General features: G+C 38.8%; 2 protein-coding genes and 1 non-coding gene across 7 annotated transcripts in view; 1 reads left to right on the plus strand and 2 right to left on the minus strand.

Annotated features, from left to right (window-relative positions):
• Zfp91 (ZFP91 zinc finger protein, atypical E3 ubiquitin ligase) overlaps window positions 1–6,281 on the minus strand; it is a 31,061-nt gene extending 24,780 nt beyond the window's left edge. For all 3 annotated transcript variants that reach the window (XM_050136527.1, XM_050136526.1, XM_050136525.1), the window contains exons 1-2: window positions 5,811–6,281; window positions 1,462–1,490 (exon numbers count right to left, since the gene is read on the minus strand). In XM_050136527.1, coding sequence (XP_049992484.1) covers window positions 1,462–1,490; window positions 5,811–6,157 — 376 coding nt within the window. In that variant the 5' untranslated portion in view covers window positions 6,158–6,281. The remainder of the gene's footprint in view (window positions 1–1,461; window positions 1,491–5,810) is intronic.
• A 511-nt stretch (window positions 6,282–6,792) lies between these two features.
• Window positions 6,793–23,037, plus strand: part of Lpxn (leupaxin) — a 28,418-nt gene continuing 12,173 nt past the window's right edge. Inside the window, exons 1-3 of one of the 3 annotated variants that reach the window (XM_050136529.1) lie at window positions 6,793–7,416; window positions 14,660–14,817; window positions 20,209–20,255. Coding sequence is in view for 1 of the 3 variants with exons in the window: in XM_050136528.1 (XP_049992485.1) it covers window positions 9,490–9,502; window positions 14,660–14,817; window positions 20,209–20,255 (218 nt within the window). In the remaining 2 variants the exon portion in view is untranslated. Of the gene's footprint in view, window positions 7,417–7,504; window positions 7,628–9,130; window positions 9,503–14,659; window positions 14,818–20,208; window positions 20,256–23,037 lie in introns of those variants that run through there. The other 2 variants (XM_050136530.1, XM_050136528.1) reach the window with 2 other exon arrangements.
• LOC126498965 (small nucleolar RNA SNORA40) lies at window positions 12,559–12,683 on the minus strand. Its single transcript, XR_007590942.1, has one exon. It is a non-coding gene; the product is annotated as a small nucleolar RNA SNORA40 (small nucleolar RNA).

Below are 23,037 nucleotides of genomic sequence, written 5' to 3' on the forward strand. Positions count from 1 at the left end.
TGAAAATTTCCAGACCTGTCGGGCGGGGGCGCACGCCTTTCATCCCAGCACTCAGGAGGCAGAGGCAGGTGGATCTCTGTGAGTTCAAGAGCTAGTGACAGGACAAGCTACAGAAACCCTGTTTTCATCTTCCCCCACCTGCACAGCTACCCACCATGCTGGAACTTCCAGATTAAAATACTCAAGAAAAAATAATTCCCACACTACTTCAGAAATTTTCTTCAAGAAAACTATATTTTCAGCTCTATTAAAAACAACTGCCTTTAAAACCTTTTTTAAAAAAATGAGAACTAGCCTTGTACCCATTACTTATTTGCACTTCCCCACAGAGTAAGAGCTCCAAAGTGATTTCTGAGTAAGGAACACAGACTTTCCACATAGTAGTAACAAGAACCATGCTAGATAAAACAATGTCTTCTTCTACCTGTATATCAGATAATAGCTTTACATTCCAAGAATCAGAGAAAGAAACTTGTGAAAAGAACTTAATGAAGAAATCACCAATCCAAGTTACTGGCTCCTAACCACACTGTCATACATTCAAATAGCATGAACATCCAATGTTTGAATGCAACTTAAATAGTTGCAATGCATACTTTACAAAGAATAGAAAAAAAGGTCACTTAAGAAATTACAGATATAATAAATGTCACACACACTTTAGCAATAAGCTAAATCAGGAAGATTCTGAGTTAGGCTAGCTTGGGCAACATAATGGGGTTGTCTCTCCACCAAATATAGCAATGTATAATTGGACCTTAAAAACTCACTAGTTAATTCTACAAATTAAGTTAATTCCAGGAGTTGAAAATTGTCTATGTTAGACGAGATCAAAAGTACAAAGTACAAACAAGAAATGAAATACAATTAAGGAGTTATTTTGTCCAGCTTAGAATTTAAATTCAAAGATCACAACTAAAAATTAGAAAAAGGGAAAAATTGTCATAACAGTACAGAGGCATTTTAATAACTCAATTTGCAAAATCAGAATGAAGTTTCATATTTAAAATGAAACATTTGCTTCCTTTTATAATCCAGATAAGCAGAAATCTACATTCAACATCAACACCTGTATTTCATTTGCTAAACTGTAAATAGATTTAAATGACTTAATGATTTTTTCAATTATTTACCAAGGTAAAATCTTAGCATACTTTCCACATTCTTTAAACTATGAGTCTACCAGTTATCAAGATTTACCTATACTTTACTATTTACATGTAATTTTGTTACTTCTTAATAAATGGCTAGCTTTAAAAAATTAGAGTGGTTTTTAAATTATAACCCATTATTGAGTTTCTAAATTCAAAGGCATTATATTTTCCAAATCTGTGTTTGCTGTGTCATCTAAAGAGAATCGAACTCTTTCAGCAGGTCTACAGCCTAAAGTAACCTTTGAATGGAAAGCACTGAATAGACTACAAGACAGTGCTATCTATATGCCAAAACAATGAGTCTTACCTTTATCAATTGCTATTTTTTCTATGCACCTGAAAGAAATCAAGAGTCAAACGTTAGATGAATAATTCTGTGCATGTCTTTAAAACACAAGTATTATTTTAGATTCATCTCCAGAATAATACAGAAAGCATCTACAATATGTTTAAAGCAGAGCCTAACTTTTCAGCAGTGGTAGAAATATCCTATCTATACCATATGTACTATAGCACTGTAACTGATGAAGTCAAGTTTTTTATATCGATATAACCAATAGCACAGAAACAGAATATCATTTGAAATAATTGCTTTATTCATAAAAAAACAAGGAAAATTTTGCCAATTTAAAAATGAATGTCCTTATTTTATATGTACTGAAATGACAACATCTGAGATGTGCTCAAAAACACTTCTGTCTAAAACAGAAGGTAGGTAGGGAGGTGTAGCAAGGATGGTAAGATAGATGCCAGTAACTTCCACTGATAAATACTGATGTTTTATCACACCACTTTTCCTAGTTTGTATTTACTGAACAATCCTACTAACAAAATGTAATTTTAACAGTCCCTAAACTTGACCACTGAATCCAATAAAAATTTCTAAAACGGCAATATGTACACATCTCAAATATTACACAAAGTAAATGCAAGCAAAAAGCAAAAAGCTCAAAAAGTTATAAGCCTACCGACTTAAAATACAAAGTGACCTCCATGATTTTAATTTGGGATAGCTTCTAAGACATGTAACTGGAAATGCAGTATTTTGAATTTCATACCTCTTCTCCAAACTCAGAAGTAAACTGGCTTCCTATTTGTATTATAAAGATACCACATAGTATCTAGCAGCATAAAGGCTGCAAATGAACTCAATGCAATTAAAAGATGTTTTGTGAAAGAAGAGTTGTCATTGTGCCTCATTTTTAAAAGCGTAAGTATTATGATGACTTCAGTTGTCATAAACTTCACAATTGACAAGTATTGTGAACCACCTTTACTTTAGTAAATGGAGCACTAAAAACACACCTGCTGGATGCCTGAGATGTTTTTCAAATAGTTCAGTGTTTCTACCATCATCCTAACCTCCCCCTAGGATCCTGACCACTCAAGATTCCAGTGCTGTGCAACTGAAGTCTTCTAGAAACAAAAAACTTGTGTTTGTCTATTCAGAATATTCACCTCACTATCCACAACCCTTCAAGCAAACACAGCAAAAAAAAAAAAAGGTACAGATTATTATTTTACTTTTGTCAAAATAACTCAAAGAACTCTGAACTCCATACACCAAGAGTAAAACAACTCTCTTCATGTGTCACTCATCTGAACCTAAAGACTTCCAAAAGTATTCAAGGCTTTGTTTAAAAAGGCTATGCAACAACTACATTTTAAGTTTCAAGACTTATTTGTTAAAGAGTTTTAAAATTTGGAACACACAGATATTCAATTTTATGTTATAGAATAAAGATATTTTGCCTCCTATCCTAGGAGGAAAATTTGATTTCACTGTTTGCACATCGATATTTTAATTTATTAAAAACAGAAAAGTCAGGCAGGGTGATACATGACTTTTATCAAAGCACTTGAGAAGCAGTAGATGACCGACAGATCTGTCACAAGGAGGTACAGTATGGTATACATACAAAGTTCCAGGCAAGGGCTACATAGTGATGCCCCATCTTCAAGGAAGCAATTAAACAAGCAGAAAACCTCACAAACAACGAAACACATCAAAAAGGGAAAATAAAACACGTAAGAAATAAGTCAAAGGATAAAAATCATATTCTTAGACTTATTGTACCACCACATGCTTCTTGAAGCATATCCACAATTAAAACAAGAATCACAGCTAAAACAGAGAGAACGATGAGCTAATTCTTAACATGAACACAAATTTTGTACAAATTGAATTTAAATTACTAACTGCTAGCCATTTAGGTAATTTGTGTATGAAACTAGCATTTAACTTTATGCCTCCCTCCAGAACATACTCACTGAAACTGTATTATCTTAATTCTCAAAAACTTGGATGTGAATTAAGTTGTTATACATTCAAGTTTATGAAAGTATAACCCATTATTCAGCTGTAGAGCTCCTGAGGAACAGCTCTCAAGATGTGGTGACTTGTTCAGAGTCACTTAGCCAGAGAGTAGTAAAAGCTGACAGATCACATTTACAGTCTGAACATCAAGTCCAAGCTTTTTTCCACTATATAATTTAGTAATACACATTTCAGTTGATCCAAATCTATGCTTTTGATATTTTAAACAATTTTGTACATTTTTCTGTTTCTAATTGGAAGAAAGAAATACAGGTCAATACCCAATTCCATAGGATTTTGTAGGCAAAAAAGCAGGAATACGGAAAATGGATGAAAAAGTAACTAGGGAGGGAAAGATCTAAAAAGAACAAATTAATAGAGAGATTAAATTTCTTATCTCCTTTTTAAATGTTATTTCATTTGGAAGAGATTAATTAAGGTCAGAGTTCAGTACACCGACCCTCAAAACTGCATGTCTCAAAGGATTAAATAGAAAAGTGAGTTCAAAAATAATGATGTCACTGACCATCTGCAAACCATGCACACGAGTTTAATGAGTGCTAATCAACGTTCCCTTCCTCAGCAAGGTCCTTGAAGACAAGGCCAGGTCTAATTGAATTTTCTAATGCTTAAAGGAGTAAGAATGCTAGTCCCAGGTACTTTTCAAACAAGAGCTGCGGAGCTGAAACTGTGTTGTGATTCTCTGACGTGTAAGCCACTGAATAGGTAAAATGTGCAATAAAAATGAAAATTCATTTTTAAGAATGTAAAATTGTATAATCTTAAATACACGACCAAGGGATAAGTCTGAAGGCAAAAGAATGTAAAGATCATTCTAACTATGTATAGTACTAGATGAGAAAGAAGATTAAGATCGCCTCTTCCCCTCCGCAACAAACACTGTGATCAAGAACCAAGCAAGCAAGTAATCATATTCATCCCAGATCAACTGCTCCCACAATTAATTATATTGTGGGATTCAAAATGTCCATCAGTACTTCTACCACGCAGGAAAAAGTAAGACACTACTCTACATATAATTTAACTTGATTCAGGTTACTTTACTCTCAAGTGCCACGTTAAAGAAAATCTAAAATACTTGTTTATGTAAGATAATAGAAAAGCACGCAACTTTACAAAACCGACTCAAAAACACCAGTACAAAGTACTGTCTCTGATAGGGCACCACTTTTCAACACCGCAGACTGAATTCGGTATTTTACTGTGTGAGGAACTGTGTGAAATGGTTCCACAATGTATTTAATACACACAAACTCAAGTCATGAAAGTTATCCCCCCTCCCCCGGTGTAAGATGAAGAAACCAAGATACACATAAACAATTTGTCTACGAAATTTATGCTCAATTAGAATTAATGTTACATTTTTTCAAGTTTGTGAGTTAAATACATATAAGCGTTTAAGATTTTTGTAAGCACGTACATACAGCAGTTACAACTCTTAATTCAGTTTAAAAATTTGTAATCAGAAATTTTGTAATTTAATTTTGAAATAGGACTGTTTTTAAGCTTTATAAATATTCCCAGTCCAAGGTAAGTCAAGCCCTACTTGATTTGTACTCTACTGGAAGGTTGCTGATTATCTGAAACGGAAAAAAATCCCTGCCCTTTGATTTTCTCTGCCCCCTTTCCCATTTGTAAACCATAAAATTGCTAACAATGAATAGCTAATTTGATTAAAACGTGTAACTTATAAAACTCATGTATTTAATTATTTTTAACTCTAATGATCAATTTAAAATATTTAAGCTCCTGGCCATCTGCTAAGGGCCTCTATTAGTTCAAAGTAGTAATTCGGATCAATCAAATTTTAAGAATGAAGTACCTACGTCAGAATCTAGGTATAAAGAAAAAAGTACCACACATCTAGTTTGGTTATGTAAAATTGGCACAGCAAGTTTTCATCCTGAGGACAAAAATGAACGTGACGATTTAGGGGGACGAGAAAGGGGACATTTTTAAGTGGTTCGCAAGCTAGTTAATAAGGTCGGGCAAAAACACTCTCGAGGGCTAGAATGGTGCTGTTGGATTTCCTCACGGGGCTGTGGAAGACTGGAAGCCATAGGCTGACAAAGGGGGCGCAAAAGCCAGAGGACTGAGGAGGCAGAGGGCATGCAGCCTGCAGTGACTTCGGGCGTGGGCTGCCGGCCACAGGCTGCGGAGCCGCGGGAGCACGGCCGCCAGCGGCGTGACATCTGGCGTGCCGAGCCGGCAGGGGGCAGAGCAAGCGGGGTGTCACGTGGAGCGGGTGCTACGGGAGCCGGGAGGGTAGCGAGGATCAGAGGGGGGTCTTCCCCAAAGCCTCAAAGACAGTTACTCACTGGAGTCGTGGACTCTTCTTGCCCTGAGCAGGAGACGGGGGCTTCGCGGCCGCGAGCTGCTGCCCCGGGGCGTCGGGAGGCCTGTTGCTGGGGCTGCTCCTCCGCCGGCGGGGATACTCGGCCTTCCTCCGGCGGGACACAGCGGCAGCGGCGGCGGCCGCAGCGGCCCGGCCGCGGTCCCGACCTCCCCTCAGAACGCGGCTGCTCGCGGTCCCTGCAGGCGCCGCCGCCGCCGCCGCCACGCCGGGCCGGGGCTCGTCCGAAGCCGCGTCGGCCGCTGCTGCCTGGCCCCCTTCCTGGTCCTGCTGCTGCTGCGGGGATCGCGGCTCCTCCGTCTCCCCCGGCATCGGGGCTCGTCCGTCCCCCACCCCTGCGTCCCAGGCGGCGGAGGCGGCGGCGCCCGCGGCGCAGCTCCCCCCGCCCCCCTAGGCTCCCGGAGAGTCCCGCTCCCTCTCACTCCCAAGCACCTCTCTTCCCCCCCCCCACCCCTCCGAGGGCGCTCCCCCCCCACCCGCGCCCCCTGCCACTCAAGCCTGCGACCGCCGGCGGCGCGCACGCGCGCACCCGCAGAGGCAAGCAATGGGCCAATCGGGAAGGAGGATCGGCCTCCGGGCCCCGCCCCTCACGGTCTAGGACTCAGGGTAGCGCACTCAGTGCCCTCCCCCACCCCTCCCTTCAACCAATCAGGAAACGGCTCCGAGGGAGAGCGCGAGGTTTCCTTCCCCGCGCGCCCGTTCTCACCGTTAAACGGCTGCGTCTCGCGACAATCCCAAAGTGACCTTTCCCCCGCCCCGGGCGTTCAGCCCCAGCTAGGGGCGGTGGGAGGGGCAGGGCGGGCGCGGGGCGCGGTGAGGACAAAACGGACCTCTGCCCGCTTCGCGCGCATCCCCCCCCCCACCCCCGGCGGCTGCGCGCGCACCTGCCCCCCAGAGGCGCCCCTGCCTCCTCAGGGGTTCTCGCTAGGCTAACAAGCGGCCAGGACGTGGTCCCGCCTCCACCAGGACCCCCACCTTCCTGCTCTGGCCTTTCTGTCCCCTGCGCCGCCGGCTCTCGCGGGGAGAAGGGGTAAATTATTTGAGTTGCCGCTTCTCCTTTAAGAAAAAAAGGCCCCGTCCGTTGCCGGATGAAAGTCTCTGAAAAAATGGCGGCGGTAGGCTAGAGGCGGGGTTAAGGGAACAGCGCGGGATAGTCGGGCCGCGCGTGCGCAGGGCTAACTTAGCCCGCGGCATCCTGGGAGACGAAGTCCTCGTTCGTCCGTGCTTCCAGGGAAAAGAGAGGAAACTAGAGGCCGAGGGAAGTCTGGGAGTTTTTGCACGATTCACCACGGGAAACGTAGTTTGCTAGTCACACTCCGGAGAGTTTACGTTTTCCGTCCCAGAGAGGCACTGCTTCCGGGCCAGGCCTCAACGCCTGCGTACAGCTGGCACAAATATTGAGTCAATTACTGGCTAGGGTTTCCGGAGAGGGCAGTCTCCTTCACTCTGTTAAACTGACGTCTGTGTAAGCTCTTCGAAGTGCCCTCGTCACAGTCCCTACTTCGTCTCCTCTGCGACCTGCGGTCATTCCTCCATCTTGCGTTGACCCTCTCAGCCCTGAGACCCTGGAGGTCAGGGACGTTCGGCTTCTGCCACTTGAATTTCAATAAACCACCTAGGGACGAATTGGAAGGTTGTTTCCTAGTAGGAACTGGGCAGCACGGACTGGCGCTGGCTGTGGTCCTTGAGCTGGAGAGAGAGGGTTAGCGTGACTCCCAGTGATTTATGCGGAGAAGCTGGTGGTCTGTCGTGTTCTCCGCCTCAACGCTGCACGCCTTTGCGGTTTGTAGATGTTTCTGCAGCACAGGAAGCGGAGTCAGAATAGCTGGTTTTGTCTAGCGTGTGCAACTAAGTACCTTCCTGATGGGTAAAGGGGGGCGGGAAGGGGGTTTCCATTTGTTAAACCGCAGCTGGGGATTCTTCGGCCTCTTGTGTTGGTTTCCCTCTCAGACATTGTGTCGGCATTTCTTTCCCTTTTATACATTGTTTGCAGTCCTTAGTTTCCTTTTTATACATTGTAATCGGAGAACAACTTGAGGGGACTCTTGCAAATGGGAAACATACCCAGTTAAAGTCTTCACAAGACGATGAAGATACAAAGTTTGGAGTTGGAATTCCGATTTTTCCTTTAGTCATTAAACGGCAAACATGCAGTAAAATCCATTGTCCTTTCCAGCATTTGGCCCACTTGCCACACAGATAAAGCAAATGTTTTATAGTCTGTATGGAGTCTTTGACTCTTTCAAAGGCCTAGTGTCATTTTCTGTCGTAAAAATGGACAGTATTGAGTAAGAACGCATTTTCAAGCTGTATTTGCGATGAGCACGTTTGGAACAACACTGACATCCAATGGCTGCTTATACAAAAAATACAAAAAACAAGCCTCTTGAAAAGAGGTAGAACGACTGACATTCCTTTAAGAAATGCTCACTGTACTGTAGATGAAAGAGAACATACTGAGTTCAAACCGGTTTATATAACAAGTAGCAAGGCTATCTATCACTTTATTCTGTTCTTTTAGCCAGTTACTATTCCTTGTGCCTGTTTCACTACTGGTGAAACCAGGACAAAACCTACTTCACAGGACCATAATTATAGTTCTTTATGTACTGTCTTCTCAAGGTGGGCCTGTTTTAAGTGCTTTCTTCCTTTTGAGATGAACTAAGACACAGGGATAAAATGAAAAGTTGACCTGGCTCATTTTTTGAAGAAATTGTTACAAGGCTATGTGAACTGAACTGGGATTTTGGATAATTCAGATTTTAGTATCTAGTATCTTAAATCTTCTGGGTTGATTCTTCCTTCGCCTGTAGATGTTTGCATTTTGAGTGACTATATAATCCAGTACTAGAGAACTCAAAAGTGAACCAGCTTCTGTTCAACTTTAAAGAATTTGTAATCTGAGCTGGTGGATTGCTCAGCCAATGAGGGCACTTTGCTGACAAGTCTGATGAGTTTGGTCTGTGGGACTCAGGTGGTAGAAGGAAAAAATTGATTCCCACAACTCATGAGTGTCAACAGACACACACACACACACACACACACTTGCACTCACACAAATGTAATTTTAAAAAGTTTTAAAATTACAGTTTGAGAGTTAAATACATGTAAGCGTTTAAGATTTAAGCACATACATACAGCAGTTACAACTTATAATTCATGACTTCTGAATAAGAAAATAGAGAACGTGAAATGCAGTTGGTGCTGTCTAATCAAAAATTTTAAGGAAGGAGCCATGCTTCCTTAACGGTCCTTTAGTTTTGGGGGGGGGGTTGTTGGCAGTGGGTAGTGGGATACTTGGACTTGGAAAAAGTAAGGCCTTGTATGTGGTATGTGTTGTAAAGTTTGAAACATCAACTTAAAGTCTCTATAACCACCCTGACCAATGTAGCATCAAAACCTCAGTCTTGCACAACCTGCCTTTCTCTGTCAGCACTATTTTAAAAAACTGAGCTAATAGAAAAGAAAAGAAAAAATTTGACAAATCAAAAGTGAGGAAGTGCTAAGCAAATACAGGAACCAAAAAGGGTCATAGAAGCTGCTTTGCCCTGGCTTCTTCAGTTCCGTTGTGGTCCCCTTCATCACCACACGCTGAAGCAGTTCACAGTCTTCAGGGCTAGAGCGCCGGCAGTGGGTGTAAGACAATGGAAGAGCTGGGTGAGTGAGGGGCTTTTGAAGATGCTCTAAGGAAGTGTGGGCTTGGTTCTCATCCATCCCCAAGTGTGATGAGGTGTGTTCTAGCTGAACTGAGGACAGTGTTAAAAGATTTGTTTTCACTTCTGTCCTCAGTTCGAAGAAGCATGAGGCAGGAGGAACTCTGATTGTTGGGGGAACTATGGGGTCTCTGCTTGCAGAGGCAGATAGTTGAGAGCTAACCACAGAACAGACGCCCAGAGAAGCACTTTTAGAAGGAAAAGTAATTGAAAGTGCTTCCCCTCTTGGCAGCTACTGGAGATCATAGCGTGGTTCCAGAGCTAGGTGATTGTGAAAATATGATTTTGGAAGAAAAAGGAAACAAAATTGGGCAAGGAAGAGGGACTAAGTGAAGAGAAGGAGGGAAAGGACAAAGAAGAAAATGGGAGAGTATAGGGGAAGAGCAATAAGATAACAGTGCGGAGGAAAGGGTCTGTAGAGGCTGCAGAAAGGCCGGAACGCTTTCATTTCTCTATAGTTTAGACGACAGAGGTATCCGCACTGTAGTGGCTCTTGTTGGCCTTTTGTTTAGAGAAATCTTGAAGGAGCAGATTATTTGGCCAGAAATGCAGTCATTTTTTTCAACTCTTAGGTCATGAAAACAATGGTGAAAGTGTCAACAGCTAACCATGCCCAGAGAAATCACAGATTTCAAAGCTTTGGAACTGTAAATCTGCCTCCTTGGGATTCATGTCATACACTTTGGCAATATTCATTCATTCACTTTTTATTTACAGCATCCTTAACATCATCTCTTTTCAAGCTATATTTATTCAACATTGTGTGTTTGTAGCTTTGTTAAAAACTGCCAACAATAACAAAATTCATAGCGTGTACATTTAGCTTATAAAGAATTATTTAGATTATACTTTTAAGGCTAGAGAAACAGAGAAAGGAAGAAGGATAGAGAAATTAATTATGGAAAAAGGGATGTTTAGTAAATGCTGAATTTTTTTTTGGCAAGAAAGTGTATTTTGAGACTGTGGTAAAAGCTATACTTTGGGCTTTGGTGTAGAATCCAGATTCTTTTTCTATATAATATTGGTTATTTATTCTCTGAGAATTTGCCGCAAGCATATCTTGTGTGGGTATTGAGGGAATTTTCATTTCTCCATGGAGTTTTACCATTTTGTTTTCAGAGAGGATCTTATTTTGCTTTGTTTTATGGATATTAAATTTTACTCAAATTTAATTCAAAAAGTTAAAAGAACTAATACAGGAAAACAAAATATGTTAATATAAGTATTACTTTTTTCTCCTTTTTATGAGTTGTTCTCCTATGTTAGAAGTGTGTTTGCCTTGGTAGCCAATGGAGTAATAACATTTTTTAAAGTATACTTTTCTGTATTCTGAGGACAATCGCTGTTTAGGGAAATCTAAATGTAAATGTAGAAAGTATGCGGTTTTGAAAGCCAACTGTGTAGGTGATCCAGTTAGCTACAAGTCAATGGACGGCTGATGGCCACACATCAGCAGTCTCTTCAAAATGTCACCATCTGCATGGCGTGTGGCGCTGCCTCCCTGGAATCCCAGCTCAGAGGTGGAAGCAAGAAGCTCAGAAGCTTAAGGCAATTTTTGGCTATTAGAAAATTTGAGTCCAGCCTAGACTATGTAAGAGCCTATCTCAAAAAGCCAAACATGGGAAGCAGAAGCAGTTAGATTTCTATGAATTTGAGGCTAGACTGGTTTCCATTGTAAGTTCTGGGTCAGCTAGGGCTATATAGTGACACCCTGTCTCAAAAAACCAACAAAACACAAGGCAGAAAGTATCTGCCAAGCACAAGAGCTTACACCTGTGATCCGAGCACTGGGGAGGTTAGGTCGGAAGACTGCCCAGAGTTTGAGACCAACCTGGGCTGGAGCTAGTTTCAGGTTTGCTTGGACTAGAGCAAGATCCTGCCTTAACAAACTAGCTACCCCCAAAGATTTGGGGTGGAGTTTTCTTTCTACTTCTATAGAAATTGTATCAAGGACAGGTTGACTCAGGTGGGCAAATCTCTCTCTCCAGTACTGCTTTGGATGTTAGTAGCATGCCTTCACCTAGGTTTTACCTAAATCTTTGCAATTTAGGGATGAGATCATTATAACCTGTGGAGACCCACAGACGACTTCACTTGTGGGTGAAAGTTGATATTTAACTCCACAGGTCAAGGACTAGGAAGATGAGCTGCAGTTTTCAGTCCATTTCACTCGCCCCAGTATCTTATATTAGTCACACCAAAATTAGTCATCCAATTTAAACTGTAGAATCTGCACGAAGCAGAAAGAGTAGACTCAGGATATTGGTGAAATGTGCATTCATTGGAAATAGGAAGTGAGACTCCTGTTAACTCAGGAGCTGAGAGGAGAGTTTTAATAGATTCGGCGAGCAGATGCTTCTAAAGATTACTTCATATTTTTTGCTGAATGACACTCCTGTCTCATACTCTTTAGTATAGATTGATTCTATTAATCCAGGAAGGCCTTTGAATTTTGATTAGATCAAAGCTTAGAAAATAGAAAAGAGAATGATTCTGTTTTAACAGATAGAGAATAAAATATTGGAATTCTGAAATCCAGAGTTCAGTCTGGCTAATAAAATTAAGATAAAACTTTTGCTTTGTAGTTTTGTTTTCTTAAACCCTTTCATTGTAAAGAATTTAAAAATATACAGAAATAAAGAAAATATTTTAATGAAATCTAAGCCTTCTTAGTTTCAACAATCATTAGCTCTTGACAATCTTATTTCACATCATTTTCAGGAAATTTCAAACATTAAATTTCTTATCTGTAAATATTTCAGCCTTAATATACTACATAAAAATGTATATATTTATAGAAACAACCATATTAACAGTACCACACCCACAATAGCTAATAATCTTCATGTTGGTTCCTCAATATCATGAAATAACATAATCACACCTAAAATTAATTGAAGTCACTTTAATGTTATTTCACATTCCTAAAATGCTAGCATTTAATATTATTGGCTATGCAGTGTTAAATGTTTTTTAAATTTTTTAAATTTCATTTTTTTTGATCATCTGTCTTATGCATGTAAAACTCATGCTGAGTACTGAATTCTGAATTGCCAAAGAGGATTTATTTTTGCACTTGCCTTTAAGCTTTGATCACAAGTTTGGCAAAATCTCACACAAATACTATCAATCAGTATTATTGATTGATCTAATTTTTAAATTAAAGTTATGACTTAAATTAAAATTAGTTACATGTCTCCTTGGTCTCTTTTATTATATATGTATCTCTGCTGTCTTTTTTTTTTTTTTTTCCTCTTGTTAGTTTATTTGTTGAAGAACAGTCTGGCCTAAATAGATTAGCTAGTCCAGTTCAGTTCGTTCGTTCGTTCGTTCGTTCGTTCCTTCTTTTTTTCTTTCTTTTTTTTTTTTGGTTCTTCAAGACAGGGTTTTTCTTGTACACCAGGCTGACCTCAAACTCACAGAGATCTACCTGCTGTTCTGTCTCCAAGTGCTGGGATTAAAGGCGTTCACCACCACCACCTGGCTCAGTTCGGTTATTTCTGAAATAGTGTACTAAAGGTCAAAATTTTGAGATATAAATGATTGAGAAAGTTCTACAGAATAGTTCTTTTGTGAAAACTGATTACATCTTTCTTATAATATTGAGAAATACTGATCCTTAATCTGGGGATGTGGCTTAGTGGCACATTAACTTACTTTGGTCTAGTATAGGTAAGTTCCTGGTTCAGCATTGTAAAGAGAGAAGACAGCGTGGGTAAGGCAGCTTTTGAGCTGCTCATGGTGGCACACTCATGTAATCTCAACACCCAGGAAGTGGAGGCAGGAAGATCATAAATTTTAGGCCAGCCTAGATCACTGAGTGATTTGCAGGCCAAGTTGCTTTATGACAGCCTCTCTTAAAAACTAGATAGATTAAAACCCCGTTCTCTCTAAATATGAAGAACATTTTTTTTTATGGCACGTTAAGGTCATTTTCTTGATATGAGAATTTCAGAACTAGGCAGGTCCCTAGAAACCCCACAATCTAGTGCTTTGCAAGTTTATAAAAGCTAATGTATTTTTAAAATCCCCTAAAGTTCTAAAAAAGGCACTAAAATATCTTGACTTGCAACTTGAAAAATACTCTTCTATCCAATTGCTTGATTATGTAGATGAAGAAAGGACCTTCAGAGAACATGCTGTGCTTAAGATGACTCAGTCGATCTAATGATGATGGCAACTTCAACTTAAAAGTTTACAACATTGACGTTGTTGAGGTGGCGCTCATATAGCTCCCCTTGGAGTTCTGCTCATGTGCTCAAGAGCCTGGGAGAGCTACACTCTCTCTTTCCTGGATATGAAATGAGAACAGTAATGTCCTCCATCTCAAAGTGTTAGGATAATACTTTTCATACACTGTAATTGGCATTGGCTAATTTTCATTAATTGTTATGATTAATGACATTGCAACAAGAAGGTACTAGCAAAATGCTTATAAAGTCTATTGACATTTTCCCAAGAAAACTGCAAAAGAAGTCTCAATTATTTGGATTGCTACATCTTCCTTGATTGTGCAATGCTTTAGTTTCTGTTTGTTTCCCCAACCTCTTTCTCCTGTTGCATCCAAACAAACAAACCACCACCACCACCAAAAACCCGGTAATACTTAACAGTTTTTGGTTGTTGTTGTTATATTCTTGGGCTAATCTTTGAAATATTAGACTAAATAAAATCAGGATTAATGTTTTGTCTCCCTACTGTACTTGGGATATATTGTATGAGTGTATAAAAGAAAAAGAATGCTTGCCTCTTGGTATATTTTGAAAAACCTTATTTTTTCTAATATGAAATACATAGTTGTTCTTTTTTTTTTTTTTGGTGTGCGTATTTGTGTGTGTGTGTGATCTACCCAAGTGGTTAAAAACCAATACCTAGAAGTTAAGTTGTAGAGAGTCTATGAAATTGAATGCAGTTATAGGAAATATCAAACAGACCCTAATGTAATCTCCTCAGACATGTCACACTCCTGAAGTCAGGTATGGAGGGAGGGAGGGATTTACAAATTGTTATCATCCAAAACAAGAAGAGAGTATTTAAGAAGAAAATAATTCTGGAGACTCACAAATTCTACATTATGCTCCCTTTGTTTCTTGTGATATAGATGCATTATTGGAGGAACTGGAACGTTCTACCCTCCAGGACAGTGATGCATATGCAAAGCCTGTTTCTTGTCACCCAGATCAGCAATCCAAACAGGAGAGCAAGCTTCCCGAAAGTCCAAAAACCTTGTCATCTCAGAGTCACACAAGTCCCTTGAAGGTAACATTTCATCTTTTGTAGTATTGTAGACAATATTTGATTGCACTTCTGAAAGTTAATTGTATCCCACTTATATTAAAGGAGACACATATATTCAGGATAGAAGAAAGTATCAGTTTAGTATTAATTTAAAGATAGTTGCTTTTGGAAAGAGGAGAATCGAGAAAATGACCATAGAATATGTCTTTGAATTTTTTTTCTTTTAGTAAAGGTACAGTAGCGTAATATTGCCTCATTCATGCTGGTTATTGTTATGTTGCTTCCTGGCTACCAGAACTGCCATGTTACAGTGTGACTACAGTCACACCCAGTAAGATCAGAGATCACTGGGTAGTTTAGACAAATCTTTGGGAGTGACTTACAGCAGTTACTTCATTGATCTTTTCTGCTGGATAGATTCAGAAATTGTTTTCATCTAGCTAGATAGTGAAGCTCTTAGCAGGCACCATGAAGAAACTAAATCTTCCAGAAATAATTTATTTTAAAGCCCAGAAATCTGGTGTTTTAATTCATGATTAAGCGTTAAAGCTATCAAGTTTGTATTTGCTGAGGTGTGTATTCTCTTCCTTTGGATCAGTATGCACAAAGCTTTATTATAAATAATGCTTACTTAATGAGAATGCAATTAGTATAAGAGACACTGAGTGGATGTTCTTCATAGCTGGTATTTATAAACTATAATGTTCTGATTCCTTCTTGGGTACTCATATAGAATGTGCATCCCAGAACTGGAATTTGAATGCAGGAATAGGTAGTTTCCAACTTCTCTTGAGACTGCTTATCTGACTCTTTACTAGAGAGTGTTTGTTTGCTCAAAGTCTTAAACTACAGCCATAGCATCCTAATGTTCTCCTGCATAGACACTTGCACTTTATTATTTCATAGGAGCCTCATAGAGCCTTGTCTTAAGAGAGACCATGACATTCTTGTACCCTCACTATGGCAGTGGTTTCCTATCATTTGCAGTAAAAGCCACAATGTTGGCACTGATCTTTGTGGATGACCACATCTTTGTTTGCCTGCAATAGACCTTAGCTTTTGCTTATTTTCCTGACTTCTCATTAATTTCCTTTGATGTAACATTTTCAGTTGATTTTGAAGTTTTATTATTAGTATTTGCATTAGCATATTAATATGATTATGACTAATACCAAAAGGTGACTAATAATGACTCTTTCTGATCTTGTTCGGACAAAACCTCAGTAATGTCACCCTTTCATGGCAGTATTCAGGGAGATGACTATGAAGTCTGAGCGTGCAAACATAAGCTAACTTCTGTGGTTTAGGTGGTAGCAGAAGAAACCCGCTGACCACTTGGTATGCTGCCAGTCATATCCTGCTGTGGTCCATGTGATGTATACATGGAACATCTGGGTACAGTAAATAATAAGGGGATCATGGTTAGTGACATAAAGTTGATGTTCAGGAAATAGGATTTAGTATTCTGTCATCACAAATACTATATTGTAAACATTATTCAAGCATTTTGTATGTGTAAATTCCTCAGTGTTTTATTTTTGTTAGCACTTAAGAAATCTTAATATTACTCGTTTGTCACTTGGCTTAAAACAGAGCAGAAACAAAATCATTAGGTTTTATTTTCTCAAAGCAGTTATGAGGACTGTGTAATTTGTAAAAAACATTTTTTGATGTTTTCCAGTCACTGTGGGAATGGAGTAGAGCTGTTACTATTCTTCTAAATATTAGGAGACACAAAAAAAGTGAAGAAGAATTAGCATGTACTTTAGATTTAATACTTAATTTTTGAAGCACGTTTCTGAAGATGACAAACCATGCACAGCTACAGGAAATATATTTGCAGATCACTGTGAAATACACATTTCCACTTCTAGCATACCACTCTTGTAAACATTTTTTGCTTGTTTTCAGTTTTACATTTTCATCTGCTTATAAGTAAAGTGGATGGGGTAGATTATCTTTGAAAACCATCAAAAATTTCAGTCTTGAGTCACTGTCATTAGAGGTGTTGGTTAGAAAATTAGAGCATTATCAGCTCTTTGATTTATTTTTCACTCAACGTACAGCATCAAAATAAAACTCTGGAAGTTAATTTTCCTGTTAAAAATAAAACAAGCAACATTACTAATGTCAGTCCAGTGAGTTGAAAAATTATTGAAGACAGCAAAATCTTCTGGTAAGAATAAGAAAACAGACTGTTAGTAGAACACAGCATCATGGTAATATGTTCTTACCAGTTTAAATCCAACAGAGCAGAAATGAATTTGGACCTTGTGAAGTGCACAGAATTCTTGACTTCATCCAAACAAATAACAGCATTCTGCTATTACGACCAAAATTGTCAAGACTGGCAAATGTCATGCTAGTCATTTTTTCCTAGGAGTGACAAGAAATTCAAAGCAACATCTACAGCTATATTAATTATCTAGATATGTTGGGAATGCTCTCTGGGTTTATAATATCCCACCCTTATTTCATAAGGCATAAGGTGCACTGTGTGCAAAATCAGCTGGAGAGCTGTAATCAGATTATTCAATCAATATAAAAGGAAAACGTGCTTCTTAACAATCTGCAATCATGTTTAATTGAGTTTAAGACAAGGAAGCAGCTCCATTTTCCCCTAGCTTATACCAAGATATGAGAGCTCATGTGGCTCAATTGTTTAATTTGAAAATGTGATTCTAAAACATCTTGACTTTGATAGATTATTGGCTTTATATTCTTGGATAAATTTATAAACCAACAGGTAATAGTATAATGGAAGACAATGATTTTGGTCTTACCCATCCCTTACAAAATACATTAAAAAGAATCACAAATAGAGACAACTTCATGGTATTATTAGAATATTAATGGAGAAAGATGCTGTGAATAGAGGTGGCTAAGCAAAGACACATGGGAATATTGTCTTGGACAAAGGAGAAGGGAGAAAGCCTGAGGGCGGGCAAGAATACAAGAGAGGTAATGGGATGGAAAGAAAACAAATACTGCATTTTACATCATTTATATCACTGATGTATTCTATACATGATTTAAAGACAAAAGACAGATTTGTGGAGTGGAATTGACCAGAGGGAGGGTGAAGGGGACACAAGGAGGGTGGTGGGAAGGCAAATATAATCATAGTACATTAATATTCATGTATGAAAATGTCCTAGTGAACTCCATTATTTTATGTACTAATAAAATTAATTAAAAGGTATTTTCCTGAATGTCTTTACACATTTTAGTAGAGAAAACAGAATTTAGAACTTGCTCCACAGAACAGAATGTGCCCTGAATGTTCAGCTTCATCAGCATTAGAAAGATGACATCTCTACACTATGCCCCAGAGAAAAGCCCAAGTTAAAGGGAACAGCAGTCTCTAATCCACAAACCTAAAATGCAGCTTTGGAAAACATGAATTCAAAAGTGACAGCGCTACATATTTTGTTTTTTTAAAAAAATCAACATTTTAAAGGAAAATTCCTAAATCAAAATGTTAGAGCCAATAATAGCCAAGTTACCCAATTAAAGCAAGTGACTATATGTTGAGAGTAATTGTTTTCTTATGTTGTTTACGATGTATAATAATAATAATAATAATAACAACAACCACAACACTAAAGACTGGCTGCAAGCTTGCTATTTGCCTCAGTTTTTCAAGTGCTGTGATTAAGGCATAAAGGCGTGAGCCACCACACCCTGACTTTGATTAGAATGATGTTATAGGTCTACCAATACAATACAACCAAGTTGTTTGCTAGGGATTTTACTTCATTAGGAAACTATGAAACATATATTTGCAATATCAGTACTAATGAAGATGAGATAGGAGCTTGAGTTCTGAACTAGATTACAGTCTGTCTCTCTCTTCCTAACTCCCTCCCTTCTTCCCTCCCTCCATCTTCTGTCCCCTCTTTAAAAATTTAAATGTATTAAATTAAATACATTGAATTAATTCTGAAACCTCCTTTCCCTTATAAGTATCTCAGTTTGAGCTGAATATATGTGTGATTACCACTTGCAGATCTAGCCCCCTTCCCTGCTTTACTGCACAGACTACACAGGCTTCCTTGTTCCCATTTATTCTTTGCACATGGATAACATTACCCTGATACCTGATTGCTTTCCTTGCTTCCTGTAAGTGATTTCTCAAGTGATGTCTACTAAGTGAGATTTTCTCTGTCATTGCCTTTATAACCACTACTATATCCACACTTCTTATTTGCTATTCTTTGATTAGGTTTTATATCAATTTCTTGCCAATAGGCTATAAGCTCTGGAGTATTTAGTTTTTGTTTTCTTAAGTTGGGTGTCAAGTAAGCTAGGCTGACTTCAAGTTCACTGTGTAGGGAAAAATGAGTTTAAATTCTTGATCCTGTGTTCAGCTCCCAAGTGTTGGCATACCAGTATTACACCACAACACCAGGTTTATACAGTGCTAGGATTAGAATCCAGGGCCTTGTGGATGATAGGTAAATACTCCTCCATTTACATTCCCCAGATCATTTGGTTTTACTGTGATTGTTTTATTTTGTGGATTTGGGGATAATATCTTAACCCTGGAATATGTCAGTTACTCAGTAAGTATCTGTTCAGTGAATAAATAGATGAATCTCTGTCTAGCCACATCTTTGGTTGCTACATTATTACCTTTCTTTTTTTTTTAATTTATTTATTAAAGATTTCTGTCTCTTCCCCACCGCCGCCTCCCCTTTCCCTCCCCCTCCCCCAATCAAGTCCCCCTCCCTCGTCAGCCCAAAAAGCAATCAGGGTTCTCTGCCCTGTGGGAAGTCCAAGGACCACCCACCTCCATCCAGGTCTAGTAAGGTGAGCATCCACGAATCTGCCTAGGCTCCCACGAAACCAATCTGAAAAAGCCTGGGTCAAAACTGGTCTCGCTGAACATAGCGGACAAGGAGGACTACTGAGACCTCATTATTACCTTTCTTAAGGCAAGTTTGTGTTACAGTCTTCCCCTAGGCACCCTTGTGTTTAAAGTGCTTTTCCCCGAGCCATCATATTTTATGCTTCCTATCTGAGGATGATACATCTCTTTATAGCTTTGTTTTTAAGGCAGGGAGGGTAGTACTTGTTCAGGCGCCAACTTCTGTTTATAATTTGGTTTTGCTCTGCATGATAGAAGATAATCCTGCCTTTGGAAACACTTAAACAATATATGAGTTATTACTTTTATTGCTTATTATTATTATTAGCTTTGAGACAAGGTCTTGATGTTGTTTCCAGACTAATCTCCTACTCATGCTTCTCCTCAGCCTCCCAAGTAGCTTGAATTACAAGTGTGCACCCCTATGCCATTCTAGTTATCTCCTTTGGAAACTAAAAACCTCCTCCCTCTCTGTTTTTGATAAGCAACAACATTCTAATAAACATGTCATTCTTCGCTTTTTTCTGTCATGTATGTCTTAGGTGCAGCTCGTGTATACAACCAATATTCAGGAGCCCAATGTCTACAGGTATGCTTTGGTTTCTAATAAATAATTTCAGAATTAAAAGTTATTAGGTAATTTATTAAAATTACAACATTTTGGTTTGTAAAGATTATTATTGGACTTTCTCCATAGTATGTCTCTTGCCAGAGCCTTTACACAGATTCAGAACCCTTCTAAGCTGACTTGGCAGCTTCTCAATGTATCTTTCCTCCAGACAGGTGTCCAGACTTGGGGGGAGGTCTCTGTATTTTCCTTACCACCTGAAAAGAATAAAAAGTCCCAGAGTCAGAACAGTGTTTTGACACTTCAGTTCTACGTATCATGCAACAAGTGCTCAAAAGAGAAAATACACCTGAAAAAAACTTAAGCAAGGGTTCAACAATGTCAATACCAGGACCAGGGCTACATGAAGACAACAAGGGTCGGTCCATCACAGACAAATGAGTGCACACTTCTACTTTTTAGATCTACTTGAAATTTATTTAGGTGGAAGGAGGGTATCCCTTTCATAAAATGCTGTGAGATATCTTTCTGTACATTGTGAATATGCATTGCTTTCAATAAAGTTTCTTTGGCCTATGATTGAGCCAGGTATAGAAATCTATGCAGAGATACAGAAAAGAAGGTCAGAGTCTGGCTCCATTCTGCTCTCCAAGGAAAAACATTCCAATAGACTGGTAATGCCACAGCCATGTGGCAATACTTAGATTAATAGAAAATTAATTTAAATGTAAGAGGTAGCTAGTAATAAGCCTGAGCTATTGGCCAAACATTTATAATTAATATTAAACCTCTGAGTGGTTATTTTAAAAGTGGCTGTGGGACTCGGTGGCACAGAAAGCCTTCATTTACAATAAAAGTTAGACATGAAATAGATTAATTTGCTAAATCATTTTTCTAGTCAAAGCAGAACCAGTAGTTATAACAAACAAAAGACAGAAAGGCCACCTCTTTTGTGTCTCTCTATTTAAAAAATAGGCTCTCTTTTAAGGATTTGTGCTTGACACAGAGTGCTACACTTCATTATTTCATAATCATAGCACATAGAGCACATGGAAGGCTAAAACAGGGAAATGACATGAGGTACATGAAGTCATTTAAAACTTCCCAGTTGGGATCTCTTTTGTGTTGGTTTGTTTTTCGAGACAGGGTTTCTCTGTCGTGCATAGTAGGAAAATGCAGGGTACTTGCCCTGATCCTGGTCCTTGACTTTTCAGTGTTTCTATCAGCAGCTGCATCTCTGTCATCTGGAGCTTGACAGCCTGCTGAGCTCTGATGATGATGTCATGTATTTTGTTCTTTTAGCTTAGGGGTGGTGATGACTTGCAGCTGTAGGTTTCTGGTAATCCCAGTGTCTTCTGTTTTGCGTATTAGCTCTCTCCTTATCTTTATAATTGATTTTCTCTACAAATTCCATTTGTTTACTCAATCTTGCTTATATTTTCTGGATTGCAGTACTTTGGTATACTATCATTACCAAGCTATACCTACAATGGCTGTGTGTGGGGGAGGATGATATAAAATCCATCCATAACTATGTGAAACTTCTATAAATTTCCAAGGTAGTTGTAATTCCCAGCCATGAACCGACTGCTAAACTGAGAAGCTAGATTCCCACATCTGTTCCCAGCATGTACTCTTGTTTACATAGATGAGGTGCACATTGCTCTCAGAAATCCTTGAAAGTGTGCTTTGTAGTGACTGTGACTGCAGTACTGGATGTTTCTAAGCACTGCACATCAATAGTAACATGGCAGTAGTTTCTATCTGTTACACGAGCAAAAGTAGCCGGTCTGCTAATGAGGAGGAAGAGTTCATGAAATATAACAGAGTTAAACAAAGGAGAACTCAGGATAATGAAGCTCCTTTGTTGGGAAGTATACACTCTGTATATTCCTTCAAATATGTGTGTTGTGATCTGTATTTTTAAAGCTATGAATCACAAAGTAACTTGTGGCTCATGACATAGCAAAGCACCATAAATATTGAATGAAACATATGGATATTGCTTGAAGACATTGGTTTGTTTATTAACTATCTGGGTCAGTTGGGTCAGTTTGAGTTAGTAACTTAATACTTTGTAAAACTCTGTTAAAGATTTTGTAAAGTATCCCTATTCATGCAGTGCTTTCTGTGCTGTTCAAGAAATACACATCCGAAGCCCTTTAGTAGAAATGGTGGAAGACACAAGAAGAGCAAAGTAGAGAATTCAAATGTAGGCTCGCTCTGATCAAATGACACCAATGAGAAGTGCTTTTTTGACTTCTGTCCTTAATGCAACACTGATGAGTTATTGGTGATTTTGAGATTATTATTAATGTGCTTAAGCTTATATAATGAAGCAGATGAACAAAATTTTAAATTTAGTAGTAATCTCATATATGCACAATTTTATTACCTATAAACCCCAACTTGTACATTAGATTTCTAGACTCATTTCTGCTACTTTGCAAACTCTGACTTATATTTCATTTCTTGTCCACTTTCTCACTTCTAAAAACCATTTTTCTATTATTTAATCTTTTCCATTCTATATATATGCTTATAAGTACAATCGTGATGTTTTATGTTTTTACCTTATTTCCTTTGGTACAATGTCCTTTAAGCTTATCTATGTTGAATTAAATATCAAGATTTCTTTCTTCTCTAAGATTGAATTATATTCCAGTGTCTATATCATCCGTATCAGTTTAACTTTCCTAACTCATTCATTCATTCATGCAGAGAGACTTTGGTTATTTCCATATCTTGAAGATGTAAATAACACTATAGGGGACATAGGATCACAGAATTCTTTATAGTATAT

This window comes from Alexandromys fortis, unplaced genomic scaffold, assembly GCF_014885135.2.
Source record: "Alexandromys fortis isolate MF-2015 unplaced genomic scaffold, M_Fortis_MF-2015_v1.1 scaffold_3, whole genome shotgun sequence".
Lineage (NCBI taxonomy): Eukaryota > Metazoa > Chordata > Mammalia > Rodentia > Cricetidae > Alexandromys > Alexandromys fortis.